Raw genomic sequence first — 18,156 nt, 5'->3', positions numbered from 1 at the left:
ATGAGGTGCAGCAGAGAAAGGTTCTTAATTCATTGGTGTGAGGCTGAAAACATTGAAACATACAGTTTTGCACTAAATCTGGGCTAGCCATCATTCTAACACTGACAGTGTGTCCTTGACAAAGCCACTTAAGTCTTTCATCTTAGTGAAATGGGGATAGTAGTAAGTGCTCTGCAAAAATATTGTAAGGATTAGTTAGATAAAACTGGTGGCAGAATATTTAGATACCTACCTCCTCTCTGGTCTAGCTGTACTTCTTTTCACACTTGTAGCTCTAAAAATTGTACATTCATAGTGATATAAAGATGAGAGGTCAAGGTAAATGAAGGCACTTCCCCCAAGTCACCCAGCCAGCATATGTAGTGGCAAATCCAAAAGCACAAACCCTATTAAAGCCGTAGAGTAACCCATTTTCATGTTCTCTTCTATTTTGGGAGCTACTAGGCAGCTGGCAGTAGTTGTGCTAAGTGATACGACATGTTTAGAGAAGCAGCTACCTGGATGACCTGGATACCATTCCTCCACAGGGCTGCAGAAGACTCATTGTCATACATGAGAGAACGGAGATGGGTATCATGGGTATCATGTGTCTCCATGGAAAACAGCCAGGGTTCCACTGCTAAGTATAGGCCAGGGGAGTGAGCCAGGCTCTGCACAGTTGCTCTGTGGTCATACTGAAATCATAGTACCTTTTGTGCTAAGTTAACATATAACATAACGCTTTGCTTGGGGGCTGGTGGCGGGGGAATGCAAAGGGGAAAATCAGTCTTTGTACTTTGCATGGATTTGACTCAAAATCAGCGTGTTAGCAGTGATCATAAGAACAAATACTAAGGGAGAATTTGAGGTCTGGTTAGGGAGGGAAATGGGGAGTTTGGAGCCTCTCGCTGTAAGCCTCCTGGAAAGGAAGTAGATCACATGCTGTTCACTGAATCTCAGAATGGGAGTGGCGAAGCTGCTAGTTTTGCTGAGACTTATTTGGACACTCTGACAAGGCACAACATGCAGTGAAATAAGAAATAGTAAATAAAGCAAGAGATAAGCTTATCCCACACCTGACATTACCCATCATCGGTCACAAGGAGCAATGACATTTTGCACAGTTAGATTTTGAGAGAGAGACAGAGGGAGAGTATATGACTGGTCTTCCTGAGTATCTCCACCAGTAGATCAGATCCATCTTCATTGTGAATGAAAGATTCCTTCCTTTTGCCAGTGGTGGTGTTTTAAATTTTCTCTTCTTTCTGGTAAGTAGTGAGTTGAATCTGCTGAGGTGACATGAAAGCAAATACGTTGTGCTTTGTTCCCCTGCCTGAGACTATGGAAAAGTGGCTGAGCAGTAAGTGGATACATGGAGATACATGGTTTACTTTTTTTACCCTTTGAGTTCAGAGTCTTAAACTGTCACCTGGTGAAGGGGTCACACACTGATAGATCTAACTGCAGAACTCCTTCCCTTGATTTTCTTTTTGCAGACAATTTACTTGGATGATGATGTCTCTTCCTTTGTGCAGATCAGAGGTTCTGTTCCACTGTTTTGGGAGCAACTGGGGCTTCAGGTAAACAAATAATCAAAAAGCCTGCCTTACTAATCTCTCTTGCTACTTATAATTTAGAAGTTACATAAAATCTAATTTTTTTTTTTTTTTAATGAGCTGCAAAGCTCATTCCTTGAAAATGCAGAGCCCTTTCATTTTTGGTTTACCTTGTAGGAAATTTTGTGTATTTAGACAAACAGAACTAAGCCAGGCAAATGGCTATAGTTAACTGAAGTTTAACATTTTCATATGTGTGTTTGCCTCTACAGGGAATTATTTGTAAGGGACTGTGTCCTAATGTCTTAAGATGAAGCTTACAGCAGTATCTTTATTACATTTTCGATTTGATTTGGAATAGCCTTTCCTTCTGAAATGCCTGGTTGGCTTGATGATATTGACCTCCACAGTAATACTGGAGTATCTAGGGATACCAGGAGCTCTATAGGAGCACGTTACCTTGAAACAAAGTGTAATGTCTGGATGGTGTATTTGCTAGATTTCAATGAAAAGGGTGATGATGATCTAATCTGATCTTCTGCAAGGCAGAGATGTAGGGTTTCATCAGGACGTTATTACTAGTGGGTTACATATGGTCTGTGACTTACAGTTTATATACAGTTACAAGCTCAAGTAATCATCCTACCACCCTTTGCATTCTCTGAACAGAGGGATAAGCAACCGGAATGAGTATGCACATATATGCATATATTTTAGTATAGAGAATATGTAATATAACTGCTTTTTAGATTCTTTAAAGATTATTTGATACTTTTTTATCAGTAAATCTAGCACTTAGGTCGTGTTCAGAACTACTGGATTTAGCGCAAAAGGAAGATGACTAAAGGATGTGTGGTGTTGTCTGTTAGCACCATCCAGTGCAATACTTGCTTCTTTTTATAAAGCAGGTCTGCCTGTATGGTTGTGCACACATTCTGCCCATGGTGTATCTGTATCCAGCACTGTTCTGTATGTTATGAAGCTATAGAGCTTTTCCCCAGGTATTTTTGGGCACTGGGTAGCATCTCTAGTTACACAGAATTTTCAATTTTTTAGTAGGGACACAGTCTGCATTTTTACCTAATCTGGGTTAGATTATGCAGCTTTCATTTATGTTGGTGATTACTCATAACTATTATTCCTTGGATATGATTATGCTGGCACTGGTGTTAAAAAGAATTGCAGATACCAACCTCATGAAAAACAAAGGAAGATGATGAAGTACAGAAGAAAATGCATGGTCCTCTAAATAATTAGCAGTGTAGTTTTTGGAGCGGAAAGAAGTGCTCTGCATACTGTAATAACAGTAGCTAGCATTGAAAAGGACCTTGAGGCTACTGTTGTTGACATCCATATTAAAAGACCTGTTGGATGATGGCACAGGATTTAATCCTTCATATTTTCAAAGAACTGTTCTGATGCTTTTTAGTTTTGGTAAACAATGAAAGATGAAAGAACTTGGGATGCATAACACATGGAGCTGGCATAAATGCAGCCTTTTCTGCTGAGGGAAGGGCAGAAAGAACGCTGAGCACACAGCATACTCATGTGAGGCAGTGTGGGATATTTGCTAGAGGAAGCTGGCGAAGGGCTGTGATTTGTTTAGCCATAAAAAGATGTGTAGGTATCCCTTTGTTTAATGATAGTTGTGTTTTCACTTGTAATTGTAAATGTTGTTGTCTGATAAAAGCTGTGGATTTTGTATTAAGGATATTATGTGTGTGGGTGTGTGGAGTCTGTTAGAGGTGTCTGGTGCTGTGAGTGAGATGGTTTTTCTCTGAAGGAAAAAGGGAGACATCTAGTGATTTAGGACTGTAGCAATTTAAGAAGTTATTTCTCTCTTCTCTTTCCAATATTTTATTTTAGGTGGGTTCTCATCATCTGAGGCTTAACAGAGGTCTGGAAGCAAATGCTCCTGCCTTTGACAGGTAAGCTTCATTCCACTTTGGCAATAATGCAACAGCCTGGCGTTTAACCAAGATTCCACAACTTTATGCCTTCCTATTAAATCCTGAGGGATGTGAAACATCTCTCGGATGATGTAGCCAATCCCCTAGATGATCTGGGATTATTAAGTGGGTTTACATTATTTATTCTTTTTTTTTTTTTGCATTTTCCTTTCTGTTTTCAATGGTAATTGAATTAATTTGGTCTCCTGGCTTGTTTCTGAAAAAGCTAAAAAATACTGAGTGATATGCAAAAGGAAGGTCTGTATATCTCTTTGTGGGCGAACAAATGTGAATTTACACTTCAGGTACACAGAACAGATCTTCTTTACCACTGTAACCCAGGCAAGTAAAAAGTAAACACTGCTTCCTCTCCAATTTGGATTTGTTTTTCATCATTGTTTTACTGCTATACTGAAACAACAGTGTCTTATTCTATGATCAGTGTTGTATGATGCTGTCATGCTGATGCTTTCCTACTTTACCTAAAGACTAGCTTGTAAACCTTTTTAAACCATTAATACTCTGCTTGTCAGCTGTAAACTGTAAAAAAAGCTGTACATTATCTTGATTCCTTTGAATATCTGACTATGAAGTCCTATCCTTTAAGGGCAAACTCCCATGGACATCAGTGGGAACATTGCCTGAAAAGGACATGAAGGATTTGGCCTGTGGGAAATTTTCAGCTTATAAGTGCCAGGTCCTGTGATTAATTTCTCTTCTGATTTGGTTTTGGCAAAACAGAGTTTATGTTGATTTTGGATAAGGCCTGTTAATTCCTTCATTTCATTTACTGCAACTGTTAGCAAATATGACATTAGTGACTGTTAATAGTTTTGCAGCACTGAAGACCCCAAACAAGGATTAGAATCTAAAGTGACTATGCACTATAGCAGTCCCTGCTCCAAAGAGTTTTAGCCTACATCCTCCAAGCTTTTAAATCCTACTGAATTCAAATGCCTTTGACACTCAAGGTCTTGTGGTCGTCTGGTGCCATGATAACTTGCCCTGCCGGTGTCCCTGAGGCTCCATCTTAGAGGTTTGCATTCTACAGCAGAGATAATTTACATAAGAAGAAAACAATAACTTACTCGGCATCCTCTTGTGATGCTCAAGAAATTGAGAGTACCTCAGCAAGGAACAACTCTGTAAGACCATTTAGCTCAGAATCTTTTTTCTCTCACCCTGATGCAACTGATGAATAGCTTTCTTGTAAGAAACATGAACATGACGATCAGCTTGCACTATTCCTTCTTTCACTTGTGCACAGTAAAGCCTTTAGGCTAGATGAAGTTAGGGATGTCTCTGCTTACAGATCTGTGAAAGACAGTCCTTTGAAAATGGGCAAGGAATAAGCGACTGCTTACATCGAAAAAGACACTGAAACTTAACAACCTGCTACAGCTTTTCTGAGAGCATTAGAGTGGATTTAGCCTGTTATGTTTTCCCATCTGATAGGTTAATGTGTTGAGAAGGCACTGTGAGAAGTGAATGGTAATCTTGTTAGAGGATCTTTTTCATCCCCTCTCCCTGAGAAATCCTCAGGGAGCTCTGCTTGCAGTACTCAAGCAGGTGACCTGAGCTTCAGCAGTTTTGTTGTAAGGAAGCAACGTTGGTGGAGAAGTAGGATCTTGATGGGTCAGACCAGAGGGGTGCAAATGTATGAGAAGAGTTGGTGTACAGAGAGCTGGTTGCAGAATCAGGAACATACATAGCACCAGAAAATATATTTAGCCATGTTTCTTGAAGGCCATGCTGATAACTTTGTCTTTCTTTTCTCTCCTTCCATGGTTTTCTGTGTGGTTTATTTCGGGTTAGAGGACTTAAAGGTGTGTGCCAGAAGATGCATGCTTGCTGTTTTTCTGATGCTTTGCCATAGCATGTCACTTTGCAGCATGTAACAGCTTTTCATTTGTGTGAGTGTTTATTTTATTTTTCTTGTCTATTTCTATCCAGCTTCCTCTTAAGTACTACTACAATATTGTTAGCACATGATGGAAGATGGCTTTAATATCTAATTGTTTCTTGATGATCCAGCACAGCTGGATGGCACATGCATGCCAACTTGAAAAAAAAATTTATTGAGGGGAGAATGGGTGCCTCTGCATCTGGCTAAAAGCTCTTCACTTGAAAGTCCCTGAATATCAGGCTTTGAGAGGTTGGGGATATATGCCAAAAATATATGCCACTTTATACTTGTCCTATTTTGTGTTTTTCCTGAAGAACCTGGGCCAGGCCACTTGGCTAAAAGGGCCTTTGGTCTGATCCAGTGCAGCAGTTCTTATGATTACTAACCTTCCTGCTTAATTTAAATATGTTGAGAGTGAATGTCTCAATGTTGCGGTAGCTCAAAGATGTTTGAACCCTGTCGCCTATGACATATGTGTTTGTGCCTCACTGGCTTTGGCATTGGAGTCCTAGGCCCCATTGCTGCTGCTGCCCCTTTGTAGGCTCAGCCCTGCAAGATGCTGGGCAATTCCTGTTGAAGTGTAGTATGTTTTCTCCTCTTCTTGTCTTTCCTATGTAGTTCCCAGGCTGACAGCCAAGACGTGGGAGCGTACAAAAGGCAATATCAAAGCTAACAGTGACATAAAAGATCTGGGGTCTGTTTCCTAATACGCTGCTTTCTTAAAGTTCAGTACAAAATACTGTGTCCATTAATTGCATATTTTCACCGTTTGTACTATTTAATAATTGATTGCAAGGAAGAGGAAGATGTCTGTAGCTGCTGTGGCTGAAACTCTCTGCTGGATGGAACAACCAGTGATCTCTATTTCTGTATTTTGAACAAGGTAGTAGGCAGCATAATATGGTTTTGTTTAGTACTTATTATGGTTACTTCTGCTGTAGGCATATGATGCTTCTGAAAGAGCAGTATGGAAAACAAGTGATCGTTAACCTGTTGGGAAGCAGAGGAGGGGAGGAAGTGCTCAACAGAGCTTTTAAGGTAAAAGCAAAGTTGTTGTTTTTTTTTTAACTACTGACTTCCGCTGAGCCTCCATGTTCTTCTGCTTCCCTTCTGGCCCAGTATGCGATGAATAGTGTATTTCAAGAAATGATGTTATCTCTTTACCAGATGTTACATACTGGTAGAATGGCGCTTCATTGTCTTATGGCTTAATTTCCAGCACTGACTTCCCTGCTTATGTGTGCACACAGTTATGCACATTCTCTTTAACCAGACTTTAAAAAAAAAAAAATTGCCCTAATTCTCCGAAGAGTAATTCACATTTGCAAAAATGAATCGTGGCCAGCTTTGTCATAGTATGTAGTCACCTATGCAGTCAGGTGCTTCATGGGATTGCCAAGAAGTGCTGGGGGGCCAGGCCCTGACCCTGGCTCGCTGAGTGTGAGCAAGCTGTCTTGCTCTGACTGTAATGGGAAACAGCTATCTTGCACTGATTGTGATGGGAATTGGCTGCCTGGACACCAGATGAGAGTCTGGTGTAAAAAGAGAGGTTGTCCTGGCCCCTACATGTCCCTAGGCACAACTAATACCTGAAAGCATCTGGGTTGTGCTTTCAGGATGTCAGGCATTGTAGAATTAAAGCTGTGCTGAGTTCTAGAGCAGTATTCTCATAGCCACATTTTTAGAACGAATGTGTACTTGAAGCCACAGATTGGCATTGAGTGGGATTTACAGCACTGCATAGCTGCCTGAATCTGGCTGGAGGCTGATGGAAGTCTGCCTCCTAAGTGCCTGTTTCTTTAGAAATCTGACACAGATACTTTGGAGTATATTTTCGAAGAATAATCAGAAGAATGTTTTAAGTACATACCTGTAGTTAAGTGTTATGTATTTATCATTGGTAAAGAATGCTACAACAGTTCTGAGTTCAAATGTTCACTGTGTGAAACTAAGCAAAATAAAAATTGTAGTTAAATAATAGTTCCTGATTTGTTTCCCTCTGCTAGAATAATGTACTCAAGACAAGGAGGGTCTTGATTTTTTTGGCAGATTTTCTGTGTGACCATTTCTTTCTCATCCAAAAGACCTGGAGAGGACTATCAGTTTCCCCAGTGGAATGACAAAAGTGAAAGTCTCCCCCCTGTACAGAATATGGCCAAAGAAAGTGATTATGACTAAAGCTTGCAAGGCAATGAGGAAGGTACAGAAGTGAAGTCTGGACCCAGCTTCTGTTTTCAGATTCTTACTGAATTTCTGCATAACACAGATAAACCTCTATAATCTCTTGATTTCCCTATCTTTAAAATAGTTTTTATAGTTTATTTTGCAAAAACATTGAATTTTAGGAGTAAGAGATGATCACTTGCAAAATGCTGAGAGGATACAAATCTGACTTTTCTTGTTAATTTAATACTGATATTTTATCAAACACTCACATTCTTGAAGATAGTGCTCTGGCCAGTATCATACAAACAGAGATTAAGTCAGAGGACCTCTCTAGAATAAAAACCTTGCATTCATTCATTTATTTTAAATAAAGATCTGTTTTAATTGTTAAACTTTATTGATGTTTAAAAATAAACAAATTATGAAAGCACTCTGTGAGCTGAAAGAATTTAGACTGACAGCACCGGAAACTGAAGTTATTCAAAATAACCACCTTTTGTTTTTTCTTTATCTTTGTGTTTTAATAAATGGATGTTTGTAAAGAATATATACTTTATTTTTACTTTGATGATTTTAAAGAGCTTGAATTAAAAAGAAAGTAATTGGAATGATTAGGAATGAAAACTTTTCTCCTTTTCTGTCATTAGTTTATTTCTTTGTTTATTCCTTTACTTGTATTTCTTCCTCTTCTAACTCTTGCTCCAATCTTAGTAATTCTTATCAGAGTTGGTTCAAAATATTCTTGCAATTACTGCTGCTGTGATTTCTTGATCAGAATGTCACCGCTACTATTCTTTTATGCAACAGAAACAAAGGAAAAATTGTAAATGACCAACTTACCTTCAGCTGTTACCGGAATCAGCTGTTACCAGACCAAAAATCAATATTGTTCTCAGTAATGCTGTTCCTCTCATAAGCATCCCCTGTAACAGATGTAATTATGTTTACAGTAAAAGCAGTGCTGTAGTGTACAGTTACAAATACTCTGGCAATGATTTCCACTGAGGCAGTGGGTAAATGTCATCCTCAAGTGCATTACTAGTGCCAGCAGCTGTAAAGGCAAGTTGAGGTGTCAACAACAGAGAAGCAGATACCCAGTGTTTTGGCTTTTCTAACAGCAATGAAATATATTTTGCACATCTCTCTCCAAACACCATGCAACACCTTTAAATTTGCTTCTGCGGGGAGGGCTTAATGGCTTACTTGATACAATTGTACTGGTATAACTGCTGCATGTACAGTTTTAATGTAATATCAGTATTGTTTTTTCAGTTTTGTGTCACAATCTAAATAGAGAAAAGCATCTGTCTCTTGAGAGAGAATATGCAGGAGGGAAGGGAATAGACAAAGGCTTCCATAGTTAGAGTTAATCTAACAGTTCTCACTGGCTTTGTCGTGGAGAGCAGGATGTATTACTGTTGTATCTATTACAGATACCTTAATGAAATTTGTGGTGATTACAGAAATGCATGTGAGGTCATGGAAATTGGAGTTGAAATAATAAGGCAATTTGTGCCTCTTGACTTTTGTGGTTTACCACAACCATTTTGTAATATGTTTCCTGGGACATCATTTCTTTCTTACTTCTTCCTCAGGCACCCTCTACCTAAATTTAGGGCCATGTTTTCCCATCTCTTGGCACTTTAGGAATGGTTAAAAATACACCCATGCACTGTTACGCTTTTCTACCTGAAGCAGCTCTGGACACCCTTCCTATCAGGGTCCCGGTCCTGAGCCTGCCCAGAGCATCACTGTTGCTGTACACCCTCACACACAGAGGTAGCCGCCCACTGCTGCAGGGCTGCCACTAGCCAAGGTGCAGACAGCAGCAATTCTGATGTATACTTTGCAGTTACAGTTTGAGTACCCCTGCAGAAAAATCGGGGTCTAACAATCCAGTTTACTTTTGGAAAGAAAACAAAATGGGGAACTTCAGTCGTTTTTTTCATGTCTGGCCTTTCAAAATTCCCTACGAGCTTCTGAATATTAAAAACGTGATAAACAGTCAAAGTTTAGTAATGATAAAAGCATGCTGGTATCAATTCTTACGTTGTGGCTTGAGCAGGATTTGTTTTCCTTCATTCTCTATCTAAACAGAAACTGCTATGGGCCTCTTCCCATGCAGCAGACACTCCCATGATAAATTTTGACTACCACCAATTTGCAAAAGGTGGTAAAACTGAGAAACTGGAAAATTTGCTGAGGCCTCAGCTGAAGTTGCACTGGGAAGACTTTGGAATCTTCACAAAGGGCGAGAATGTAAGTCAACGGTGAGTGTCCCTGCCCCTCTGTCCCAGCATAACCAGGCACCACCTGTCTTGGCCTTCCCACGTTTCTTGCTGTGTTCAGACTGTGAGCGTAAATGACCATCTTGAAATACAATTTCGAGACAAAGTGTAGTCTTGGTGCTAAATAGATTATTTGGCTTAACTGCATCTCCATTGTTTGGAATCTGCAAAATTACCAGTGCATGGATTTGCTAATACAGTGTTGCAAATGTAGTCAAGTAATTAGACTTGTTAATGGAATACATTGTGCACAATGCGCTTGCACTGGCAAAATGGGGGGGGTTTATATTCAGACTGAACATTTGATGATCTTGTTCAATCAACTCATGATTAGATGTTATTTTAAAATATGTCTTTTTTTTCCTCCCTCCTCTTGTGTTTGGTTACTGAAGTCTGCAGACAGGTACTTTTCGAATGAATTGTTTGGACTGCCTGGATCGTACTAATAGTGTACAGTCCTTCATTGCACTGGAGGTGAGTTTGTCAGAAGACCTGTCATGGATGCTTGTGCTGCATACATTGTCTGTTCCATGGGAAAGATAGGAAAGAGGGCATAAGCCTCACTTGAACAAGTCTGTCTTGCCAGCTCTGTGATACAGAATGGTGCTGGCTGGAATACTTAAACTGAAGATAAAAAGCAAAAACACATTTAAGAACAATGTGGTGGTTGTTTTTTCTCCTTCTGTACCTAATCCAGATCCTGCTTGCTCAATTAGAGAGCCTTGGGTTGAACTCTAAATCTATAATTGAGCGCTTTGTGGAATCCTACAAAGTGATGTGGACTCTCAACGGTCATAATCTGAGCAGAGTATTTACTGGCAGTCGTGCCCTTGAGGGGAAGCACAAGGTAAAGAAAAATGGTAAAACTGTTTATTCACAACTAAGGAAAGATGTCCGATTTACTCTTCAGTGTCACATGTATTCACGATTCCTGCCTGATACAGGTTGGGAAACTCAAGGATGGCGCCCGCTCTGTGTCTCGCACCATTCAGTCAAATTTCTTCGATGCAGTAAAGCAGGAAGCCATCAAGTTGCTGCTCATGGGTGACTTCTTCAGCGAGGAATATGCAGACAAAGGCAAGATGCTCATGGACCACACTGCACTGCTGGGTAAGGCCAGTGTAAATCCTTCACTTTTCTTTTGTGTCCGTGTTTAGCTGTCAGAGATAAGCAATTGCACCCTTTTGAAAAAAAATCAGTACGTAAGCTACTTTTGCACAGATCTGTTGTTTAAAAAGCTGCTTTCAAGGGACTGTGGCACAGCTCTGTGTTTTTTAATTCCACTGTGCTTATTTCTCATGTTTTGCCTTGGACTTCTGAGTAAATTTATCTGCTCTTTGATGATGATCTTCTATGACAGTTTAGAGGAGTTGGACCAGAGGGGAAGATTTTAGGGCTGTATTCTCAGTCTGGTCCAGTCTGAGTTTGTCTTGAGGAAATCTCTTCAGCTCGGATTTTTTATCTCCTTATTTTTGGCCTGCAGTGTGTGTACATGCTTTTAGCCACTTGGATCTTTAAAGGCACGTTTATGTTGTTATGTTGGTTCATTCCCTGCTTTACTCCAGGGCCCTGATAGTCCACAACATACACACATTTCTTTGGACCCATTTAGAGTAAACCAATTTAATTCTCTCTGAGAAGATACTTGTGTGCAAAATACCGCTTGTGAGTGCAATTATCCTGTATCTGGTGGTCAGTTTGCTCCAGAGAACTAAAGGATTTTAATAGGATAGACATGAACTATTCAAATCCACGTCAGTCCTGGGGCCGTTCCCTGATGCAGACCACAAGGAAAATCAGGTATTTAAAGATTAAGGTTACCTCAGTTGCTCACACAAAAAAAGCACATTGCTAATTTTCTATACTCATCAAAAATAAGTGAATATAGCAGGTTCCTGTGAGGAGTTCTGACCAGGCTAGAGAGCCACAACAGTGCTGGTTTTGGACTGATGTGAGACTGTGCTGCTCTCCACCTTTCCCTCCACACTAAACTTCTTAGGACTTCAGTTTCAATCATAATTTGTGACATGCTTCATCGCTGTAGGCTAAACTGAAAAGACTAAGCGAGGAAAAAGAATTTGTGTGCTTACTCCTTGAAGAAGTGCAGGAAAACGTATGCTGAAAGTGAGTGACCAGTCTTCCACAAACTTTCAAAAGGTGCCTGGCTTCTGGAAGAGAAATTGCTGATGTCAACCCCAGTTATCTTGTAGTTATTGCCACTGCCATCGGAGTTATTACTTAGCTTTTGTGTTGTTGCTGCTGGAGTAATGTCATTATTTCACACCGACTGTGTCACTGCTGTCTGTATGCTTTCTGTCCTTTTACAGCACATTCTTCTTTTACACATCCTCTTTCTCTCTCCCCTCTTCCGTCAGTAACTCCAAGTATTTTGAAGGCCATGTCAGAGCGTCAGTTTGAATTCACAAGCTTCAAGCGTGTTCGTGTTGCCACGGGGACCTGGAACGTGAACGGGGGGAAGCAGTTTCGAAGCAACATCCTCGGTACCAGTGAGCTGACAGACTGGCTGCTGGATTCTCCCAAGCTCTCTGGAGTTTCTGAATTTCAGGGTAAGACTTCACAGTCAAAAGGTGTAAGCAATATTGGTGGGCACCTCTAGAGACAGTGAGTTGGGACACAAGATTTGACCAGCTGTTCCTTTCAAAGGCAGTGCATCTTGGAGGGCATTTTCATCAGTTCTTAGGGGTGTATTCAATTCTGTGTAGACGTGTGTTGCCTCCCTGCAGCAGTGGAATGGTGAGTGAGGGGCTCCTGATAGAGCAACTCCTGAGTCTTACACCATGTGACTGTTTGAAGTTTCAGCAGATCAGAATTCAGAGGTCTCTTTCATGTCATCATGGAGTGTATTTGCCTATTCTGCATCCCATATTTCAGTTTCTTCTTCCAGATCTCTGTTCTTTGTTCTTCATTGCTAGAGGGAACTACATGCATAGGTGCCCTCAGAATGTCTCCATGGTCTTTATCTGGAGCTAAACATATCTGTACATTCTGGACTCTGACTATGTCTGGAAATGTTGCTATCAAAGCCTTCAGACAAAGAGATTTATTTTGTTGAAGGCAAGTTCCTTTCTTTTATCAGTATAGAAAGCTCTTGTGCTTGTGGCTTGCTTAAATTGGCTGCTGAATTTCTTATTTACAACACAAGGTCAGGTATTGTAATTGATTTACAGATTTTATTAAGGAAAATTAAAAGTGAATGTTCTGTAATTTAAAAGTTGAGTGGTTGCAAAACTATGGCAAAGCCTGTGCTTTGATGTTACCGTGGAACATTTGGCTTCCTGCTGGCATCATAGGGATAGTTCTGTGCCTAACCTTGAAGCTCAGCAGTTCGTTCCTCAAATACTTGGCTGCTTATACGAGTTGTCTCGTTGGAACCCTTAGTGCTTGAGAGCATGGATATGTGATTAAGTGCAGACCACTGTACTCTGAGCAGCTTAGGTGGGTGATTGGTCCAGTCCGTTTCAGTTTAGATGTGTTAGCACATGACTATGCCCATGTTATTAAAATTTCTTGAGAGCCTGTCATGTGCAAGCCTTGCTAGGCCTTCCTGTGAGAGAATTTGAGGAGCAGGACTACATGGTATGGGCAACCATAACGTGATAGGTCTAAGCAGCTTCTGGAAAAGAGATGGGTTATATGAATGGGCAGAGTTAGGTGTGACCATGCAAATATCTGTGTTTGTGGTAATGTCAGTGCAGTGCCCACACAAATTGGTAAGTGTTCAAAGACAAATATCCGAAATTATTAATGGGAAATACACGTGACAGTGCCTGTTATGTTAAGCCAGTAAAAGAGGCTAGCTGTCATGTGCTAGTTTCACCCTTGTATCTACAGAGAGTTGCTGCATCCTGCCTGACCAACCTAGTGGCCTTCTGTGATGGAGTGACCACATCAGTGGACAAGGGAACAGCTACTGATGTTGTCTGTCTGGACTTCTGTAAGGCCTTTGACACGGTCCCCCACAACATCCTTCTCTCTAAATTGGAGAGAGATGGATTTGATGGGTGGACTCTTGGGTGGATGAGGAATTGGTTGGATGGTCACATCCAGAGGGTAGTGGTCAATGGCTCAATGTCCAGATGGAGATTGGTGACAAGTGGTGTCCCTCAGGGGTCTGTATTGGGACCAGTACTGTTTAATATCTTCATCAATGACATAGGCAGTGCGATCAAGTGCACCCTCAGCAAGTTTGCAGGCAACACCAAGCTGAGTGGTGCAGTTGACATGCCTGAGGGATGGGATGCTGTCCAGAGGGACCTGGACAAGCTTGAGGCATGGGTCCATGTGAACCTCATGAGGTTCAACAAGGCCAAGGGCAGGGTCCTGCACCTGGATTGTGGCTATCCTGGGTTATCAATACAGGCTGCAGGATGAAGGGATTGAGAGCAGCCCAGCTGAGAAGGACTTCGGGATACTAGTGGATGAAAAGCTGTAAATGAGCTGGGCATGTGTGCTCACAGCCCAGAAGGCCAACCGTATCCTGGGCTTCGTCAAAAGAAGTGTGGCCAGCAGGTCGCGGGAGGGGATTCTGCCGCCCCGCTCTGGTGAGACCCCCCTGCCGTGCTGCGTCCAGCTCTGGAGCCCTCAGCACAGAAAAGACATGGACCTGTTGGAGCAGGTCCAGAGGAGGACCACAAAAATGATCAGAGGGCTGGAACACCTCTCCTGTGAGGACAGGCTGAGGGAGTTGGGGTTGTTCAGCCTGGAGAAGAGAAGGCTCTGGGGAGACCTTATTGCAGCCTGCCAGTGCTTAAAGGGGGCTTAGAAGAAAAATGGGGACTTTTTAGCAGGGCCTGTAGCAACAGGACAAGGGGTAAGGTAATGGTTTTAAAGTAAAAGAGGGGAGATTTAGACTAGATTTAAGGAAGAGATTTTTCACAATGAGAGTGGTGAAACACTGGCACAGGTTGCCCAGAGAGGTGTTAGACCTTTGTTTCCGTTCCTGGCAACATTGAAGGTCAGGCTGGACAGGGCTCCGAGCAACCTGATCTAGTTGAAGATGTCCCTGGTCATTGCAGGGGGGTTGGACTAGATGATCTTAAAAGGTCCCTTCAACCCAAAGGTTCTCTGATTCCATGATTTTATGATTTTACTTTTCTTTCTGTTCTTATTTTCTGGGGCATATCTGATTTAGTTTCCTATGGTTGTCTACTATTTAGGTCTTCATGTTGAATTAAGTTATTGTTACCTTGGCTGTATGACAGTTTAAAAAAAAAAAAAAAATCCCTTTAGGCAATGAACAGACCTGATGGGTCAACAGATATGCTTCACACTATTATATGAGAGTATTTGATGTTTGGTGTTTTACCAGGGTAATAACCACAGGCCTGGTCCAGGGAAGGGAGGGTCACTGTGTTCTAGAGTGACCTAACCAAACCTTAAGTGCAGGTGATCTAAAAAGTACTCAGAAGAAAGAAGATAAGGAGAAACTTCAAAGGCCTCCTTAAACTAGTAGATAAATTTACTAAAGGCATTGAGATGGAAGTGACATACTGGTGTGTGGACAGTAAGTTCAGTTGCATAGGAATTAGTGTCAAAAAGGAAAAGCATGTTGGGTAGAATGACAAGTGGGTGAAACATGGTGAGTAGTGAGATGTTGTGGCTTTAGTGATGAGTGGGATGAGGGAGAGAGAACATTGAATATTTTCTCATCTTAGCATTGCTACAATATGATGCTCTGTTCTGAAGTGCTTCCTGCAAGAGAGATGGAGACCAACTGGTGGGAGAAAAGCAGGAAAAAATTTCAGAGGAACTGCAGGGGTTGTTTTGTGAGATTAGATTAAAGGAGGTGTGAATATGTATAGCTTGGCAGGGGATACACAAGATAGAACTACAGAAATGATCTCTGACAGAAATTAGAAAACAAGTTGTTAGAAGAAACAGCAAAGTAGTAACTCTTGTGTGACCTTTCCCTCCTGCCAACAGATGATGAGAACTGCCCTCCTGACATATTTGCAGTGGGATTTGAAGAGATGGTGGAATTAAGTGCAGGGAATATTGTGAATGCCAGGTAGGTAAAAAAACCCACCAAAATAACAAAAAAACCCCAACCCACAACTCAAAACAGAAAAAAACCCCTCAACCAACCCCAAAAGAGCACCCTCTCCCCCAAAGGAAACAGCCAAAGAAGAGTTGTTCTTTTTTATTTTCAGATGTATAGAGTACTTCCTTCCAAGTCTGTTGCTTGTAATCCTAGCTGGAAATATGTTTGCCATTAACAAATGGTACTGGGGTTGCGTTGAAAGTGCTGTTTCTCTGTGAACTTCTGCGCTGTAGAATACACTGAGTTTTCTAAGTCTCTTAAGTCTTTATGTTGGCAGAGAATTCTGATGGTTGACATGCACAGAATCACAGAATCATTAAGTTTGGAAAAGGCATTGATTCAACACTTGTCCTTAAACCCTTGTCTAATGTTGGAAAAATGTGCTCAGTGACTACAAACATAATTGGCATTCATGTGGGAACTCTGAAGTGAACGAAATGTCTCTGTGGCTAATTGTATTTGTGAAAATTATGGCTAGAGAAGGAGTTAAAGGCAAAGCCTGAGCTTGGCATGTCAGCATGTACAGTAGGCTGTGGTGTATACCAGTCCTTTTGAATCTGAATCAGGGTGGAACCCTGAAGATAATGTTTCCAATGCTGATTCATCAGGCTGACCAGTTAGTTGTCTGTTTTGGGAATGACAAATTACAACAGTGCTTAGCATGGCTGCTGGGCTGGTGGTGTATCTGCATGTATCAGTTGACGGTGGAGATAAGAAAAAGCTAGGTCTGCAGAAGCGAAGGTATATGCGCCCACCCACAAACCTTCAGCTATTGACAGCCAACAGTTGTGGGTAGCCAGTCATCTCCCAGTCAGAGAAGATCTCCTCTTCACTGTGAGCACAAGAAATCTTATCGGTCTTAAGATTGACATGGATTTTTGTTTTTATGGTTATGATTACTACAACCAGCTTCCAGTTATCCTCAGTGAATGGGGGTATCAAACATCATGTGAACATGGATTTTTCTAAGTGTAGTAGACAAAATCCCTGTCATGTCCAGAAGCAGGATAACTCTGTTTATGTGCTGTGCCTGGGCTCACTGACCCTGCTAACTCTGGGCTGGCTCACAAGGAGGTATTACCTGTTTCTGCTATGCATCCTACAAGCACTTCCAGGTCTACAGCCTAATGGGATGTCTGTAAACCTAAGGCACAGTTAATCTGCTCATTTTATTGACTGTATGTGGTTTGTTTTGATTCCATTAAATGATTTTATGTTTGTTCCAGTACAACGAATAGAAAAATGTGGGGAGAGCAGCTTCAAAAAGCTATTTCCAGGACTCATCGCTACATTCAGCTGACATCAGCACAGCTTGTTGGTGTTTGTCTTTTCATCTTTGTACGACCGTATCATGTCCCCTTCATCAGGTAAAAAATAAAACAAAAAAACCCCACAACAAAGCAAAAACCTCAACCTGTGTCTTTGGTAACATCTGCTGTTGGAGGGTGGCCAGAGAGGGTGGGAGTGATTTTTTCAGCTTGGTTGGAATTATGCAAACCTGGATTCTGGTCTCTGCTCAGTGTGGGAGAGAAAGGTAGCAGGAATCTGGAGTTCATCCTCCTGGGTAGCACAAAGGCCAGGCAGCCCCAATATCTTCCTCCAGTTCAGCTGAGAAGCTGGGCATGCTCCAGGTGCGCAGTCAGGGTGCAGCACCTTGTTTGGGTGCTGTCTTTCTGGAAAAGGAATGACCTGAGCTAGTAAGTCCAAGAGCGTTTGGAGCACCAAGTGAAGGCAAGTGCCTGCCTCTGCCTGAAGGGCAGGTTTAATCTTCTAGCCCTCTTTTTAGTGTTTCCGTATGGAAACAGGTCTGGCTCCAGACATGAAAAGAATGGTGGAAAAGATGGAAAGGTGGATGGGAGAAAGAAAACTAATTTGGCCCCTGACATTTTATAGAATTGAGAGCTATAAGGGTCTGTTAAGTGTTTGTCTCTCCCAAATGCCACATGAACCAGAACTATGTGCCTAGTCAGGAGTGTGCAGAGCTGTGTGTCCTCAGCCTGCTAGCACCGATGTCCCTGGAGACTGACCAAACTCCTCTTGCTGCTAGAAGATTACCAAGCCACAGGGATATCTGCATTAAAATGCCTGTGCTGTGGGCAAGAATTATGCAGGCCAAGTGTAAATGGATAGGAAATTAATAATGAGCCAAAACTATCTTTGGGCATCTGTCTGACCTTAAAGTCTAGAATGATCCAAACAGTGCCCTCTACCCCATGTTAGGGGCATTGGTTGGCCACTGCATTTTGTGATT

The 18,156-nt window shown here is 41.5% G+C and overlaps 1 protein-coding gene across 1 annotated transcript in view; it reads left to right on the top strand.

Annotated features, from left to right (window-relative positions):
* Positions 1 to 954: 954 nt before the first annotated feature.
* SYNJ2 (synaptojanin 2) overlaps positions 955 to 18,156 on the top strand; it is a 38,039-nt gene continuing 20,837 nt past the window's right edge. The window contains exons 1-11 of the mRNA XM_010294935.1: positions 955 to 978; positions 1,473 to 1,559; positions 3,402 to 3,463; positions 6,332 to 6,428; positions 9,654 to 9,826; positions 10,237 to 10,318; positions 10,542 to 10,691; positions 10,789 to 10,954; positions 12,220 to 12,411; positions 15,788 to 15,872; positions 17,132 to 17,272. Coding sequence (XP_010293237.1) covers positions 6,336 to 6,428; positions 9,654 to 9,826; positions 10,237 to 10,318; positions 10,542 to 10,691; positions 10,789 to 10,954; positions 12,220 to 12,411; positions 15,788 to 15,872; positions 17,132 to 17,272 — 1,082 coding nt within the window. The 5' untranslated portion in view covers positions 955 to 978; positions 1,473 to 1,559; positions 3,402 to 3,463; positions 6,332 to 6,335. The remainder of the gene's footprint in view (positions 979 to 1,472; positions 1,560 to 3,401; positions 3,464 to 6,331; positions 6,429 to 9,653; positions 9,827 to 10,236; positions 10,319 to 10,541; positions 10,692 to 10,788; positions 10,955 to 12,219; positions 12,412 to 15,787; positions 15,873 to 17,131; positions 17,273 to 18,156) is intronic.

The sequence above is a fragment of the Phaethon lepturus genome, unplaced genomic scaffold (genome assembly GCF_000687285.1).
Source record: "Phaethon lepturus isolate BGI_N335 unplaced genomic scaffold, ASM68728v1 scaffold29679, whole genome shotgun sequence".
In the NCBI taxonomy this organism is placed as follows: domain Eukaryota; kingdom Metazoa; phylum Chordata; class Aves; order Phaethontiformes; family Phaethontidae; genus Phaethon; species Phaethon lepturus.
The sequence above is the reverse complement of the archived record's forward strand: the minus strand, read 5'-3'. Positions and strand labels throughout refer to the sequence as shown.